Source organism: Myotis yumanensis, unplaced genomic scaffold (assembly GCF_028538775.1).
Source record: "Myotis yumanensis isolate MYYU_CA2020_CCGP unplaced genomic scaffold, mMyoYum1.0.hap1 SCAF_3, whole genome shotgun sequence".
Taxonomy (NCBI): Eukaryota; Metazoa; Chordata; class Mammalia; order Chiroptera; family Vespertilionidae; genus Myotis; species Myotis yumanensis.
This window is the reverse complement of record NW_027223754.1, coordinates 187981597-187999710: the sequence shown is the minus strand read 5'-3', so window position 1 is coordinate 187999710 and position 18114 is coordinate 187981597. Positions and strand designations below refer to the sequence as shown.

The window sequence follows — 18114 nt, the reverse complement described above, 5'->3', positions numbered from 1 at the left end:
ACACAATTTAAAGCACACTTTGTGAATTTCTAACATAAACAATGAACAAATCAACACACTCCAGCCTTTTTTGAAAACCTTTCCCTCAGCTCTTTAACTTCCACCTACCTATTTCCTTGCTTCCTTCTTTCTAAGCCTCATAGAGGGCGCTCACAAAGTGCTCCTCACTGGGCGAGGGAAGTTTTGAGAAAGACACCTCACACTGCAACCGAAAGACACAGCGCCACCACCTCAAACCTTCCGTTTTTCTACAGCAGGAGGCGGGGCCAATTTTCCTCATTCAAATAAAAAACCAGGCAATTTGCATGGAGATCAGCCAATCTGTGAGCCTATTGGCTGATAGCACAGAAGGTGTGGCCAAGAAGACGTCCACCGAGCCCCGCCCACATTAATTTGCATAACGGCCTCGCGTGCAAGGGAGAAGCGGGTTTGTTTTTGAATCTGCGGCAGCGGCGGCGGCGGCGGCAGCTTCGGTGGTGGCGACTGGCGCGCGCGAGCCCGAGGCGGCAGCGTTGGGGACGGCAGCGCGGAACGGCGCTGTGGGAAGGAACTTAGTTCCCCTTCCCTCATCTTCCGCCCGGAAAGGTATATGTGCATCCTAGGGGCTGTTATAACCATGTTTTCTTGAATTACTATTGTATTTCTGAAGAGTCAAGACCGCATTATGGCGGCCGCGGGAGTTGCGTTTGCGCGTGCGCGGTTGCGGGCGCGCGCTGCATGGGAGCACGTGATCTTGCGGGGTCGGCCTCTAGCTGCAGTTGTGCAGCTGGCGGGGCGGTGGCTGCGCAAGCGCATTATGCATTTTCAGGATCTAATGTTCTTGTTGGTCGCCATTTGGGTTCTAGATTTAATTTTACTCATTCTTGAGAGGGTTATATTTTGTTACCCTCAAATTCCCACATTTTTCAAGAAAAACGCTTCACTGATGTTGAAGTGTTAAACTGACCTTAAACTGTTTTCTTCCGTTTCTCTGATTCTCTGAGAGGCTGTGGACTTAATTTTCTGTGAAAGTGTCACCTATGGTTCTGGATTATAATTTCACTTTTAGAGTTTTGCGGGATTGAAGTTTATATTCAGGCAGGTGAAGATCAGCACCTAGTGGTGGTCATACAGGAAATGCATTTATTTGAACTGCATACTTGCAAATACATTTTTAACCCTGTTTTAACCAGTACTGTTGTGAATGTTTACAAAATAGAAACAATTTGAGTTTGGGAAACATGAGGGGGAGGGGCCCATTGGAAAGACAGTGTGATGTTGTTTAAAAAGAAATCTCAATCTCCTTTGAGTATTTATTTTTAGAAAATATTTCATCCTGAGTCAGTGAAGATTTAATTTTAATTAGTTTGTGTGCTTCTGATCATACTTGCACTAGAGTTATACATTTTTTTCGGTCTCTGATCACTTCTCCATTATTGCTTCGGTTAGGTCATTTATGTTACTGTTTTAAAATTAATTCATTTTCTTAGCATTTTGTTTATGATATGTGAAATATAAAACTTGATGAATTTTTCTGGTAAAGAATTCTGTAAAGAACTTCTAACCACACTGAGGCCTTTATGAGGAAATTAAGTGAACCATCAATAAAAATAAAATCAGTTGATTTACAAAATACACTGACCACATATGTATAAGATAATATTGTGTTTGATTTTTTAAAATTGTAAGTTTGTTCCTGGTTTTACTTTCTTAAAGAAGGTAGTTATACGTATGCTAGTGATTATTTTAGTTGAAAATGGTGGTGTCATTATATTTTAATCTTACATAACACCCCTGGGAGAAGTTTTATACGATTTAATATAATTCTACCATTGTGCAAATTATTTCTTACTGGGCTGAAAACTTGTAAATGGTTTTCGTAAGCTTCATCTATGGTTTGTATACAAAATAATTCCTTTCTCGATAAGTTTAAATAAGTCCCCTGTCAACTGAAGAAGTGGCTATTGCTTTGTAATCTTGGTTGCTTTAGGATTGTTTTTATTGCCTAAAATAAGTACCATTAGTAGTACTAACAAGATGTAGTTGAAAGGAATACTTGTGGTTGGTGGATTTTTAAAAAATGATATCACGTATGAGATAGAATGGAGTGATAGGAAATATTATGTTTTCTATAGTTCCTGGGCTTCTGGAGTTTCCTCTACAGAAATATATTTAGAGGGCACTTGTGCAATTTTCCCTTTTATGCTTCTGGAGTGGTTTACCCAGCAGACCCCTCTCCCACCTCCTTTGACATTGTTTCTGATGTTTTATTAGAGTTAAAAATATGTTGTACTTTCTGTATTTGTGTGTCTGTACATGTGATATGTGTAGAGACATACATATTTAGGTAAAGAAAAGAACTTTGATCTTAGGGCATGGTACACTTTGCATTTCCAGAAAAGTGAAATATTTTGGTTTATATATTTAAGCTGATGTTTTAATTTGAATATACAAACGATTGCCTCTTAGGTTAATGGTAAAGATCATAAGAGGTACTTGAAAACACTGAAGAACATAATGAACAATGTAAATATTTATTGGTGGGACAATTTTGCTGTCATGTTTGTTAGAAAGGCAAATACAGTTCTATAAACTTAAAACTAAGATTAATGAATTGTGTGAACCTCCACTCTTTGTTCATCCGTGCGCTGTCAGTACAAGCTTGTTTTGAAATTTTACTTGGATAGTTACGATGCCGCAAAATTTTGACATGTATGCAGCATATATAAATATTAAAACTAGGTTACTCCAGGATGCATAAAAGTTAATGGGGCTATTTTGTGAATTTTAAGCATTGTAGAATTTAGTTCAGATAAGGTTTGATGAAGCCATAAACCATAAAATTGGCTTTTTAATAATTTAAATGTATGATAAAAATATTAAAAAAATTTTTTTTTACTTATAGCACATTAGGAACATATTGAAACTAATTAACATTTAGAAATAAATGCTCTAAATGTTTTGGTGATTTTTGTGACCTTTTGATAATTGATTAACCTGTTTTTAATTTAGTATTATATTGTGAATATTTTCCCATTTTATTCTATTAAAATGTTCATATTATTGGTTTTTACTGAGTGGAAGGGAGAGGGATAGAGAGAAAAATCGATGAGAGGAAACATCAGTTGGCTGCATCCTGCCTGTCCCCCTACTGGGAATTGAGCCTGCACTCAGGCATGTGCCCTGACCAGGAGTCGAAGCATGACGCTCAACCACTTAGCCACATTGGCCAGGCTTATTCTTTTAGAATGCGTTTTTTAATGGTTATATGACATATTGTGAAAATATCCCAAATTATTAAATATTCAACAAATGTTTTTAAATAGCCACATAATATTATCACTGCTAGAGGCCCAGTGCACGAAATTCTTGCACTGGGGGTGGGGGGAACCCTCAGCCCAGCCTGCACCCTCTCACAGTCCGGGACCCCTTGCTCCTTACTGCCTACCTGCTCACTGCTCCTTAGTGCTGCTGCGAGCAGCTGTGAGCCGGGCTTCTGAGCCGGGCTTCTCCTGCGTTGAGTGTCTGCCCCATGGTGGTCAGTGCACATCACAGCGACTGGTTGTTCTGGTTGTTCCGCCGTAAAGGTTGCTTAGACTTTTATTATATAGATTTAGAATGTGCTGTGACTTACTAAATCTGTTTTGTTGTTGTTAGTCCTCACCTTAGGATATTTTTCCATTGATTTTTAGAGAGTGGAAGGGAAGGGGAGGGGAGGAGGAGAGAGAGAGAGACAGAGAGAGAGAGAGAGACATCGATGTGAGAGACGTTAATTGGTTGCCTCCCACACATGGGATCAAACCTGCAACCCAAGTATTTGCCCTGACCCTTCTGTGTGATGGCTGATGCTCTAACCACTGAGCATACTAAACCTTCTTTTCTTGTTGACCATTTTGCTTATTGCCCATTTTCTATTATAACTGATATTATAATTGAAGTGAACATCCTTGAACATGAGTCATGATCTACTTTTTATAATTTATTTGAAACTAGAGGCCCAATGCACGAAATTCGTGCAAGAGTAGGCCTTCTTTCCTGTGCTGCCAGCACCGGCTTCCCTCTAGCACTCAGGACCTGGGCTTCCCTCACAGCCCCGGCTTCATCCAGAAGGATGTCCGGAAGGACGTCTGGTCTAATTAGCATATTACACTTTTATTATTATAGATTACTGTTTCAAAAGGCTTTTAAATTAATTTACAAAATTGACAAAAAGATGATTTGAATAGCATTTCTCATACCACTATCACAGTGGTCGGCAAACTGTGGCTCATGAGCCACATGCAGCTCTTTGGCCGCTTGAGTGTGGCTCTTCCACAAAATACCACGTGCTGGCGCGCACTTAAAGTGCGATTGAAACTTTGTGGCCCATGCGCAGAAGTCGGTATTTTGTGGAAGAGCCACACTCAAGGGGCCAAAGAGCCGCATGTGGCTCGAGAGCCAGTTTGCCAACCACTGCACTATCAGTTTGGTGGTTGAAAATAGTATCTTATTAACTTCTTTTTTTCTATAATTAGTGAACTTGAACTTTTTTTTGCCTGTGCTCCACCTGTGAGTCAGTTTCTATTTTGCTTGGTAGTTCAGTTTTTTCATTAAATTCCACATATGAGTGAAATCATAATGAGGACTTGTCTTTCTCTGACTGGCTTATTTCACTTAGCATAATATTCTCCAGGTCCATTCATGCAGTTGCAAAGGGTAAAAATTTCTTCTTTGTAATGGCAGAGTAGTATTCCATTGTGTAAATGTACCACAGCTTTTTAATCCACTTATCTACTGATGGGCACTTGGGCTACTTCCAAATTTTGGCTATTGTAAATGATGCTGTAATGAACATTGATCTGTTGCCTCCCCTTGACCAGAGATGGAACCCACAAGCTGGGTATGTTCTGGGAACAGAAATTGAACCTGAGACCTTTCAGGTGTGTGTAATAGGACTACATTTCTATTTTTAATCTGCTTTAGGACATAATGACATGAAAATAGTGCAAATTATGAAGTTAGAAGTAGGAAAAATATGATAAAATGTTCTACAATTTTTAAACTAAAATTTTCTTCTTTGGTTAACATAGACTTTTTTTTCAATGGAGAAATTTTGGTTAAATCTCCATTAAATCTGTTTGTACTGATTGCACTGAAAAGTATAATTTTGCTTATTAGTGATCTCTTTCAGTTATAATTCTATTTTATCACTTAAATAATGGGTATAGGAAAGAAAGTAAGTTTATTTCCAAAACATTTTTATTGAACTCTTTAAACTTAAAATTAGTGAAAAGAAGAAAACAAGGGAGTAAAGATAGAACTCAAAATACTATTGGTTTTATAAAAATAAACCTAGGCAATAGATAGAATTGTTAAGATACTGGTTTCTCTTAAGCATTTTCTTTTTCTTTTTAATGAAAAATTCCCATCTTAGGTCTTTTTCAAGGAAAACTGCTAAGAATTTTTTATTTTATTTTTATTAAAAATATTTTTATTGATTTCAGAGAGAAAGGGAGATGGAGAGAGAGGTGTAAACATCAATGATGAGAGAGAATCATTGATCAGCTGCCTCCTGCACACCCCCTACTGGGGTTTGTGCCTGACCTGGATTCGAATCATGATCTCCTGATTCATAGGTCGATGCTCAACCACTGAGCCATGCCAATGGAACAAGAAGTTTTTTGTTTTTTGTTTTTTTTTTTTTAAATATATTTTATTGATTTTACACAGAGAGGAAGGGAGAGAGATAGAGAGTTAGAAACATCGATGATGAGAGAGAAACATCGATCAGCTGCCTCCTGCACATCTCCCACTGGGGAAGTGCCCGCAACCCAGGCACATGCCCTTGACCGGAATCGAACCTGGGACCCCTCAGTCCGCAGGCCGACGCTCTATCCACTGAGCCAAACCGGTTTTGGCGGAACAAGAAGTTTTTATATTTTACTGTTTTTGTGTGACCTTTGCTCTTACCTGAGAATTTTTCCTAGTTCTGACAAATGATACTTGTTTTTAGCAAATTTGGGACAGGAAAAGTGCTACCAGAGAAATAGATATAGATAGTAGCAAGAGATGATGGCTAGCATCTTGATAGTGTAGAGGTGTCAGATTTCAAGTGTTAGAAGAAAGAATTTAAAATTTTAGTTTTGAGGTTATTTAGTTTGGGAATCTGTATATCTAGAACTGAATCAGTATTTATTATGCAATAATTATGTACTCATTTTATAATCTATAGTCATTGTGATAATTGACAATCTCATTAATGATTCTGAATTATACAGAATATTTAGATATGTTTAACTTGTTCAGGAAGGCAAAAAAGTATGTGATTTAGTTTAGAAAGATTTGTTATATTTTTAAGTTTTGAGGTATATGGAAAATTCATACATTGGCATATGCTGAAAGAATTTTGAGGATAAAATTCTTACCTTTGAGTTTCTAATATTTGTGGGGCATATTATAGATAAAATTATGTGATGCTTTAACAGTATTTACATAATAGGTTACAAGTATATCATCAAGTAGCTCTTTGTTCTTGTAAGTTCCCTAGAGTAAATTACAAAAAACAACTCTTGCCTATTTGATCTTGCTATGTGTTCTAGAGAGCCCTAGACTTCAAAAATTACATTATAGCCCTGGCTGGTGTGGCTCAGTTGGTTGGGCTTCATCCCTGGAACCTAAAGGTTGCCAGTTTGATTATGGGTCAGTGCACATGCCTGGGTTTCAAGCTCCATCCCCCCATTGGGGTTGTGCAGGAGGCAGCTGATGGTTTCACTTTCATATCCATGTTTTTCTCCCTCTCCCTTCCTCTCTTTTAAAAAATCTTAAAAAAATTAAATAATATTATTTCACAGTGTTCTTTTTCAGATTGTCTTATGATCTACAACGTAAATTCAGTAGTTTCTCCTGTCATGCTAGTTTGTTCAACAGGGAGCAATGAGTTCCACAAAATTAAACTTTGTTTATATATGTTTCAAGTTGTAGGGTGGAAATTATTCTCTAATAGATAGAGTATGAGTGCTGGGCAGCATTTTCAGTTTTTTAAGTCCTGTAAAAAGAGAAGATGCGGGGTGAGGGGGTTGGTGGGTGGGTAATGCTTATTTATACGATGTGAATGTTTTCAGTTTTGAATTTTAATCATTTGGATTTTTGAGTCTTTAAGGTAATGACTGAAGCATCTCCTTGGCCACCTTTCAAAAAGCGTGCCAGACCTAGGCCTATGGGTATAGTTGATAGTGCCTCCCTGGCAATCTTTATAATTGGACTTACATAAACACGAAAGTCGGGGAAATGAAGATGACCTATTAACTTTACCATCAGAAATGTTTACTTATTCATGTCTGCAATTTTTCATTGCTCAGAATAGTATAAAATTGTTGTGTATTTTGTATCTAATAGCTAGGAATAACTAGTTTGAACCCTTTTGTTTGTGAGAGAGTGCCTCTTTGTATGATGGTGATGTGAGGTGGCAGTGTCAGAATGTCTTCCTTTCTTTGTTTATATGACCCTGTGCTACTTTGGGGAATTAGTGCCTTCGTGGGTAACCAAGAATTATGTGTGTAGCACTTTATGGCACTTTTACATTCTAATGAGAAATTTGAATTGTACATTAGAATAGTGATTCTCAGAACTGACATGATGTAAAAAGAATTCTCTTGGAGTTGGTAATCTTCAAAGATAATACCTTGCATTTTGTACAAAGGTAAACCTAGAAGGTGGAAAGAGAATCTGCTGTTTTGAGGACCAGGATAAAAAGTGTTTGGTGAGTCAATAATGACTTGACTGCTTCAGCTCATTTTCAACTAAGGCTTGGAGCTTAAGATGTATCTGCCCTGCTACCTAATATTAGATTAAATATCTTAAGAAAAGGGAGAAATAGGGGAAAGCATGGAAAAAAAAAAAAGACTACCTTTGAACTTTTATTTTCTTTTAAGTGGTACATATCAGGAGCTAATTGGATTACAGTAAAGACTAAACTTCTCTAAGAAACTCTATTACTATTGTTTAAGCATGAAAACTGTTTATTTCTCTCATATAACAATACAGCAGAAGACTGTTTAGGATTTACAGCTGGCTTTGGTTTAACATGGTTTCCATATGTTGAATATGGTTTGTAGGTTGAACTACTTCACAGTTTCACTAGCCAGGGGCAAGGGAGAAAAGACAGTGAGTGGGAATGCTCATTCATTTTTTTGAAAACGTGATTTGGAAGTGGCACATATCACTTTGACTCATTTTTTATGGGTGAAAATTTAGTCATTGGAACATACTTAGCTGGGAAAGGAAGGCTGGGAAATGTAGTACACATTCGGACAACCATGAGGTTGGCTAAAATTAGAAAGCTTTATAAATGAAGGAGAGAAATGGATATTAGAGAACAACTAGCATTTTCTGCTACAAAAGGAAGCTGTAGAAGTAGTCTCTCTAAGTAATTCATAATTTGATATTGAAAACTTTTGTTTTAAGAGTTAGATCCAGTTATAACTGTATCTTTTGAAATGGGACTTTGAGAGCTTTGTGTTCATGATTTTTGGCTGAGGTTCTGGTCATTATAAATATTTATCTTATTTGGTAGAATTCTTCCTCTTTTTTGCTTCCCTTTGAAAACATTAAATCGTGATTAGTTTTGCAAGAATTGGCATTTTAATTTAATTTTTAAAACAACTGTAATATTTTTTAACCTTGCCAGTTAATTTGCTTATTTTAAAAGGATGAAGGACAGTGGGTAAATTGTCTCCCATGGACTGAACCCACAACCTGGGTGTATGCCCTGACTGGGAATCAAACCCTTGACCCTTTGGTGCGGGATGACACTCCAACCAATTAGCCACACCATCCAGCGTGGAAAATAATGATTTTTGAAGGCCTTGTAATATACTTAAGTAAAAAGGTTGTGGTGGTGAATTATTTGCTTATTGGGAAAACTTACATGATTAAGTAATTAAAAGTAGCTTTCTGTAGATGATAAATAAAACAATAGATGCTTGTGCAAGGCACAGAATGTGGGACTCTGTTGTGGGGAAATCAAGGAAATGTTATGTTAGGAGAACTCAAAATAGCTCCCTAATATAAATTCTTGATTTTTGTTAATAAGTCATTGCTGCCATGGTGCCTATATAATAAACCTAATAAAGGATCTGTTAATTATTCTCAGCTGGAAGTTCTTTTATTTCTCTTTTTACTTTGTTTTTCTTTGTATATCCTTCAAAGGTATTTCTTTCTACTTTTATGCTTAGGGTTATTTGTGTAGTACTTTATAAGCTTCCTGCAGTTAGTAATACGTTATTGATATATCTGGAAAATGTCACACTTTAAAGACAAATCCCTTCTAATTAGGTATGCTTAAACCATGGTAAGACCACTGTTATAACTATGAGATTGCTTTCCACAATTCCTACCTTGATATTCAATAAATATTTACTCATCAAAAGAATAGAACCTATTTGTTTTAGGTGGAGGTGAAAAAAAGGGGAGGCAGATAATCTAGTTCTTTCCTTTCATTTAACTCATTATCCATAGATGTTAGAACTTAAAAAAAAAATTGAACATATAATTTACTTACGCACCTACTGGATAAATTTTCAAAGATTAGACATGCACTTTGCACATGAAAAATTATAAGTAGTAAAACAACTTTTAGAAAAAAATTATTCATTAAGAAGTAGAAGAAAGTTAAGAAAATGAGGAAACACTGTTGCTTACCTATTAATAAGCTTCTAAAATATAACTCTGAAGGACATATGCATGCATATTAATAAGGGTGTAATAAAAAGATGAAATGACATAATTTTGTGTTTTAAATTTGTGTAATTCCTTTGCCTCTCAAACTTATTTTAAGTGATTTAAAAGTTGGAAAATAAAAACAAATAAATGAATAAATGAGGAAAGAAAGAACAAGGGAAAGGACAAAGTATTTCCCTAAAACCAGTTAATAATATAGTAAAGTGAAAAGAACAGTAATTTTGTAGTGGGACATGGGCAATTAGTGTTTCCCAACAGTATTCCTTATATATGAAATGTTGATTCTAGCTCTGGCCTGGTGGCTTAGTTGGTTAGAGCATCATCTCATAAACCAAAAGGTTGTGGTTTTGATTCTTGGTCAGGGTACATACCTAGGTTGCAGGTTTGATATGACCATTAAAAATAAAATATTTCCCTGTGGGGGTGGCTCAGTTGGTTGGATGTCGTCTCGTGCACCAAAATGTTGCTAATTTCATTCTTGGTCAGGGCACATGCCTGGCTTGAGGGTGGGATCTCTGGTAGGGGGCATGCAGGAGGAGGAAGCCAATCGATGTTCCACGCTCTCATTGGTGTTCCTTTCTAAAAAAATCAATAAATATTAAAATATTAACCACAATTAAATCAGTTCATTTAATCCTAAGTAATTCTTGTTTTACTGCTCTAAAGTTAATCTACTTAACACAAAATTGTCTGCACCAGACTAACAGAATCATGGGAATCTTGACCCATTCTCTTGATACAGTTTTGACATATGTCGATTCATAGAGTTAATGTCATCTCTATACCAGGAGGTCTGTATCTATGAGTCTCTTGCATATAGTAATAGTTAAGATGATTTTGTAAAGTCCTTTATTAAGGATCTTTTGATGTTTACGTAGAAGACACATTTTCCCTTTTAGGAATAGTGGCAGCAAGGATCTTGGTTTATTTTTGTTTCTCTTTATTTTTTTAATTTATCTTTGTTGTTGAAAGTATTACAGATGCCCCCTTTGTTTTTTTCCCCATTGACTACCTTCACCCCACACCCATCCGTCCCAGGCCTTTACCACACTATTGTCTGTGTCCATGGTATTTTTGTTTCTTGAGTTGCATTGCTCCAGTCTAGCCTAATTCTCTACATTTGGCATACCACTGTCATCCTTAGAATTTTATTCATCATTGTGGGGATTTCCTTCACTCCTTTCGGTGCAGAACCCTTGTTTTTTATTTTTATTTTTTGTTAATGCTTACCTGAGGATATATTTCCATTGATTTTTAGAGAGAGTGGAAGGAAGGGGGAAGACAGAGAGAAACATTGATGTGAGAGAGACACGTCAATTAGTTGCCTCCCACAAGAGCCCTGACCAGGGCCAGGGATCGAACCTGTAACTGAGGTATGTGCCCTTGATTGGAATCGAACCTGTGGGCGGATGCTCTGTCCACTGAGCCAAACTGGTTAGGGCAGAACTCTTGTTTTTTATGCTTTTTATTGACTTCTATCATTAGAGGGAAGGGGACCATATTGGTTAGTAACTTTTTGAGAAACAATATATGGGAGGTATATTTTTTGAGACTATGTATGTCTGAAAATTGTCCTGTATTTTTTATGCGTGATAGTTTGGCTAGGTATAGAAATCTAGGTTAGAAATAATGTTTCTTCAGAATTTTAAGGGCACTGTTTTATTATCTTCTATTACTACTGAGAAATATGAAACCATTCTTCTTTTTGATTTGCCCCTTAATAACAGCTTGTAGAATCTTCAATAGTCTCCACTATTCTGAAAGTTTATTGTTGGCTGGCATTTATCATCAGGTCTTTTCAGTTTGGTAACTCTTAACCTGAAAATTTTTCTTAAATAATTTCATTGGTGATATCTTTCTTCTGCCGTTCTGTCATTACAGTGTGAATTTTTGGTTGGGTACTCTGATTGTCTTATTTACAACTTTATCTTTGCTAAGTTAGATTTGTTCAACTTTATCATTCAGTTTTTCTATTGAGATTTTTATTTTTTCTTCTGTCACGTTCTTTTTTGTTTTGTGTTATTAATCCTCACCCGAGGATATTTTTTTCATTGATTTTTAGAGAGTGTGGGAGAGAGAGAGGAACAGGGATGGGGGAGGAGGGAGAGAGAGAGAAACATTGATGTGAGAGACACACTGATTGGTTGCCTACCACATGTGCCCCAACCTGGGCTGGGGATTGAACCTAGGTATGTGCCCTTGACTGAGAATCAAACCCGAAACGCCTCAGTACAAGGGCCAAAGCTCTGACCACTGAGCAACACCGGCCAGAGCTATCGTGTTCTTAATTTGTGTTTTTCATTCCTGTCTATAGTATTTTACTTTTGAAACATGAATGTGACAATTTTTCTTATATTTTTAAAAAGTTTTCCTGCACAATTGATTGCTTTGTGTTATTTTCTTTTCTTTAGTCTTTGCCTTCCATGTTAGAATTTTCTTAGTTCTGTTTCTCTTCTTTGTCTTATTACATAATATGTTATGGAAGATTAAAAGTAATTAGAATATTTAAATAGATTAGAATATTTAAACTTGTCAGGTTGAACTTCACTATAGGCCGCTCAGGGTGGGCTATTTTTGGAGAGCTCCCAAGCTCTCAAGGTCTTGCATCTTGGGCTTGTTAGATGCCACCAGAGAATTGTCTTCCATGTTTGTACATAGAGACTCAAAGTGATTGCCAGCATTCTTGGAGGTTAACCCAAGAATGTTGGAGATTAATGGAGCAAGAGAACTAGGTGTCTCTCTATTCTTCTTGTTATGTTGCTTTCATTTTTAATTCTAGATCAGTGGTTCCCAACCTTTTTTTGGCTATGCTCCACCTAAGCATCCCTAAAATCCTGATGCCTCCCCCGTCCCCTCATGACATATAATTCTTATTATTCAAAAAGTGAACTTCTATTCACGTGGAGGAAGCCTAAAAGGCCATTAACTTGGTCTAAAGAAGCTTCCAAAGAACATGGCATCCATGAAAGAAAAAATAAAAGAATGAAAGGACAGTTGAAGTACTGAGGAAGAAATCACTAAGAAGTTGTTAAAAAAATACGCCCTTCCAGATAAAGAGCTTCACAGATAAGAAAAAGCTAAAGGAGTTCATCACCACCAAACCAGTATTATATGAAATGCTGAAAGGTATCCTTTAAGAAGAGGAAGAAGAAGAAAAAGGTAAAGATACAAATTATGAACAACAAATACACATCTATCAACAAGTGAATCTAAAAATCAAATGAATAAATAATCTGATGAACAGTATGAACTGGTGATTGTAATAGAATCAGGGACATAGAATGGGAATGGACTGACTATTCTTGGGGGGGGGGGAAGGGATATGGGGGGTGAGGGAAGAGATTGGACAATAATCGTGCACCTATGGATGAGGACAGTGGGTGGGGAGTGAGGGCGGTGGGTGGGGTGGGAACTGGGTGGAGGGGAGTTATGGTGGGAAAAAAGAGTAACTAATGTAATAATCTGAACAATAAAGATTTAATTAAAAAAAAAAACACGCCCTAACCGGTTAGGCTCAGTGGATAGAGCGTCGGCCTGTGGGCACATACCCAGTAGGGAATGTGCAGGAGGCAGCTGAACGCTGTTTCTAACTCTCTATCCCTCTCCCTTCTTCTCTGTAAAAAATCAATAAAATATATTAAAATAATAATAATATGAAGTGGTATGAAAAAATAGCAAATAAAGTTTCAAAACATAATAGAGACTGAAATGCAAAAATATGTCACAATATATATTTATATACTGTCGATGGGACCCCCTAGAACCATAAGAAATGTAAAAAACTCACTGTTAATAACTCATTCTCAAATTGCCCCGCTTAAAAATCAAATTGACCCTGGTGGGGTGTGTGCCCCATGTTGGGAACCACTGCTCTAGATGTTTTTAGATATTGCTAGGATTGGGGAGAACAGGTATTCAGTGGAATGTGGTGAGGGCTTTATTGCTGCACAAACCGCTTTCACTAGTATTCTCTTTTTAGTCACACCATCCTACTATTTGCTCCCTTCACTCTAATTTCCAAAGGTACCTAGTTCATCTAGTCCCTATGTTTTTTGAAGTTGCTGCCATGTTAATCAAATCGGTTCGTTTTAACTTGTCTCCAGTGCAGCTTGGAATATGGTGTTGTAGGAATTGCTAGGTAAGTTACCAGTGTTTCTGCTTATTTCCCATCTCCCCAAAGTTTAGTTATTGTTTCTTTTACTTTTCTACCCATTCTTGAGGTTTTTACTTCAAATATATACCTCTACTATAGTTTAAATGGGATCTGAGGGAGTGAGATTAGATGTTTTTCAGTTTACCATCTTAATACCCTTCTGATGTTTCTTTTCTTTTAATAAGTATAATATTGATAATAACTTGTGTAATTAAAATATATTGACTAAATAAGTGAAAAGTATGTTAACTTCCTACCAAACATAGTGAAACCTTTAACTTAGGGCCTATGGAATTTTTAACATATAGAAAGTTTTCTGATAGTGTAATGTATGATATATAAAAAGTATAGTAATTGACTAGGAAAAAAAAAGTATAGTAATCTTCAAGTTTTCTTTCATTGCTATTTGTGTGACCCCTGGCAAATGATTACATTCTCTGGTCATAAAAATTTTGATTTAGCCCTGACTGGTTTGGCTCAGTGGAGAGCGTTGGCCTGCGGACCAAAGGGTCCCAGGTTCGATTCCGGTCAGGGGCGAAAAAGGAAAATAAAATAAATAAATAAAATTTTTGTTTTATAGGACTGTTATTTTACATGGTCATTTTAAGAGTCAAATGAAACAATGTGAAAAGTGCTAGTTTTTATTTAGGAAGAGCTAAAACATTGGGCAATCATGGAAATGTTTAACTGACATTAGAACTAGCTTCCAAATGTTTGCTTTTACCAATAAACAATGATTGGGTTTATTATGACTCACTTTATCTAAAACAAATTTCTTATAATCTATGACATTATATAATCAAGCTATATTCTTTCTTACTAATATTAAAATTTAAAGGTAAATAATATACCTATGTTTTATAATTTTCTATAGACTTTCTCTAGAGTTCAATTCTTTTAAGCACATATTAGCTCCTATGAAATGACTATAAAAACTAAAAACTGAAAAATGTTCTACAAAGTATATATTTTTTTCCATCTTGGGTTTTTTTTGTTTTGTTTTTTTTTAAAATATATTTTATTGATTTTTTTACAGAGAGGAAGGGAGAGAGATAGAGAGTTAGAAACATCGATGAGAGAGAAACACCAATCAGCTGCCTCCTGCACACTCCACACTGGGGATGTGCCCGCAACGCAGGTACATGACCCTGACCGGAATCGAACCCGGGACCTTTCAGTCCGCAGGCTGACGCTCTATCCACTGAGCCAAACCGGTTTCGGCCCATCTTGGGTTTTGAAGTGCAGAGTTTTTAGGCCAAGACTAAAAAGTTAGTTGACTTACCAATTGACTTATTCTTACTAGAATGTAAGAGTTGAAATCTTAAAAATGAAGGTTCTTGCCCTAACCGGTTTGGCTCAATGGATGGAGCGTCGACCTGCAGGCTCGAGGGTCCCAGGTTCGATTCCGGTCAAGGGCATGTACCTTGGTTGCAGGCACATACCCAGTGGGGAGTGTGCAGGAGGCAGCTGATTGATGTTTCTCTCACATCGATGTTTCTGACTCTCTATGCCTCTCCCTTCCTCTCTGTGAAAAATCAATAAAATATATATTTAAAAAAATGAAGGTTCTTAAAGATGTAGAATTTTCTGAGATTTTTGTGGTTGAAATGAAACACTGGGAATGTTTCAACTCACCATCTATTAAGCAAAATGATACTAATGAAGTGAATTGGAAACAAATTAAGATGTGATTTCTGTCCTTTAGAAACTCATATGTAAAGATATAGGTAATGCAATATAATAAGTAATTATGGTATGTATAAAAGATCTTAAAAGAGTAATTTACACTTTGTTTGGGGGATAGGCATAATGAGTAAGGAAAGGATTGTCAGTGATAATGTTATTGGTGAAAGTGGGGTCCTTGGGGTATTGCTGGAATTAGAGATCCCCACGAGAGGATAAGATATGGTAGAAAGCTTTTTTTTCATGGAATTATATTTCTTTAGTAAAGCTAAAGTCAGAGCTAGTGTCCAGAGTTTTCTTTCCATGCTGGAGCCGAGTCCAGTTTAGTATCAGGCTAGTTGCAGTCCATTTAGTCAATTGTGTGTGAGGTCTGCATGGCTGTGGACCATGTGAGCAAATGCAGAAGAGCCCACAAGCCCAGAGTCACAGAAGTCCCAAGAGTCCCTAGAGTAGCAAGGACATGAGAGGAACCAAGAACAACAAGAGAGTGAATTCCTTTGTTCAGGGGATTAAATATTTCAAATTTTGTGCCCTTGCAGTGGCCATGCCCATTCTGGCCAATGACCTTTGTTCTCATGTGTGACTATAGCACCTTCCCTGTCACCCCAACTTTACTGGCATGTGTCTGATTCCCCTTTGTTGGACCCCTGAGGAGTGTAAAGTAGCTTCCTGGCGAAGCTGCCCAGATGACATGCCTATAATGTCTGGCCTCCCCTTTACTCCTTTCCTGTTACTAATAACTAGGTTAATTATAACGGTAACAATAAGATAATTTAGGTTGGATCATGACTAGAATATTTGAGGGTGTGTTACATAATTTAAATATTTGTGGAACAGACGTCCAAAAGAATCTGCTTCCTGAATATCAGAAGCTGTTCATCAGGGACCTTTAAATGTTTTGGCTATTTGTCTCCCCGTTAACTCTAGTCACATTCCAGTACTATAATAATGTCTATTCTGTTCAAATCTTTTCCAGTTTACCAACTCTTGCTTTTAATGAATAGATTGAGCCACCTCAGAGAATTGGTTATAATTTTTGAAGGATTAATATGGCTTGGATCAGATTTTTTTTTTCTGATAAAGTACTTAAAGCAGTTTTTACATACATTGTCCAGTTTGCCTCCTGGAGAATAAATAAAGACCTTTTAAAAGCTGAGTGTTTTGTTCTTTTTTAACTTTTATTTTTGGAAAATGTTGAATGTATAAAGAAATAGAATGAGAAATAATGAACTTCATGTGCCCATCACTCAGCTTGAACAATCATCAATGTATAGGGCCAGTCTCCCGTTAGCTATACCCCTAACACTTCTGCCCCCTTTTAAACAAGTTTTAATGAATACCTACATCAAGTGGTGATTAGAGACAAGATAGCATTGGGCAGCTACATTTTAGGAATGTAAACAAAGGAAGAGAGAAGGAAAAGGTGCATTTCCTACCTGATGTGAGCTATCAAGAACACAGGTTCTTTCTCTCTTTTTGCCCTTCACTTTCCTTGATGAGTAGGTTACTGCTAAGACACATTTGTTGGGATCACTCTCAAATCTGTCTCATTAATATACCTACTTTCAGACTGAATTTTACCCTTTTGTTCTCCGTATTTGTTTTTTCCCCAAAGGTATCTACTATATTTTTATTTGCTTTTCACTTATATTAAAATGTTGGGTCTGTGGCAGGGCATGAAATTTAATTTGCTCTGGGACCAAACACTTACCTGGAGATGTGTTTTTGACCACCTGGATTACAGAAGAGGTTTTTATCTTTATGGCAGATTAATCAAAATAAGCTTTGTTGCCATTATATCTTTAATGACTCTAGTCCTCCCAGCAGTTATTTAAAATTATTGTCAAGATTCAAATACTTGATTGCAGCCTCTAACCATTCTGCTAGATTTGAGCACATTGGGGCTTAGATTCCGGGGAAAAAAATCTTTAATTAGTCTTCTAAAAATGGAAATTGACTATCAGGATTTAAATAATGTAATTTTCCAGAAATTATAAAAATTGGCATTCTTTTTGTAATAAAAGTACTATAAAAGATTTTTTTAAAAGGGCCTTGAGCAGAGTTTGACTTTTTTTTTTTTCTGGACTGAAATGGAGGCTTTCTTTCAAGCGAATTCCCTGATGTTTGCTGTGGGTGATTTGGCTCCATCTCTGTAGCTGCTAATATGTGGCATGGACTTCCAGCTGTCGGGGATCTGGATGTGCCCAAAGTCTGTATTGCAAGTCCGGATTCACAGGCATTATGTTACAAAACTGGCTTGCTGCCTTTTCTGTTTTCTGTGTACTCAGTAGCTGCATTGTTTGTTGCAGTATATGCATTAGCTGTTGTCTGTGTTCAGTTTCCTGCAGGCTGACAAAGTGGGAGGGGCTTTGTTTGATACATAACTGAGCTGTCACTCTGAGTTCTGGAGTGCACACTGCAGCCATCTTAATTCCACTCAGAGCAACTGACACAGTGCAGCTCCTCAAAATGGCTGCTAGCCTGGTCTTTGTAGCTGCTTAGGCAGCAACTATGCAAGTGTGAGGACTGTCACATGCATCAGAACCAGAGGTAAGAACCAATTACTCTTTATTTTTGAAGAT

General features: G+C 36.9%; 1 protein-coding gene across 3 annotated transcripts in view; it reads left to right on the top strand.

Moving 5' to 3' along the window:
* The first annotated feature begins 422 nt into the window (after positions 1 to 422).
* Positions 423 to 18114, top strand: part of ATF7IP (activating transcription factor 7 interacting protein) — a 114488-nt gene continuing 96796 nt past the window's right edge. For 2 of the 3 annotated variants that reach the window (XM_070410655.1, XM_070410653.1), the window contains exon 1: positions 17916 to 18082. In XM_070410655.1, the coding sequence (XP_070266756.1) occupies positions 18066 to 18082 (17 nt within the window). In that variant the 5' untranslated portion in view covers positions 17916 to 18065. Of the gene's footprint in view, positions 586 to 17915; positions 18083 to 18114 lie in introns of those variants that run through there. The other variant, XM_070410654.1, reaches the window with a different exon arrangement.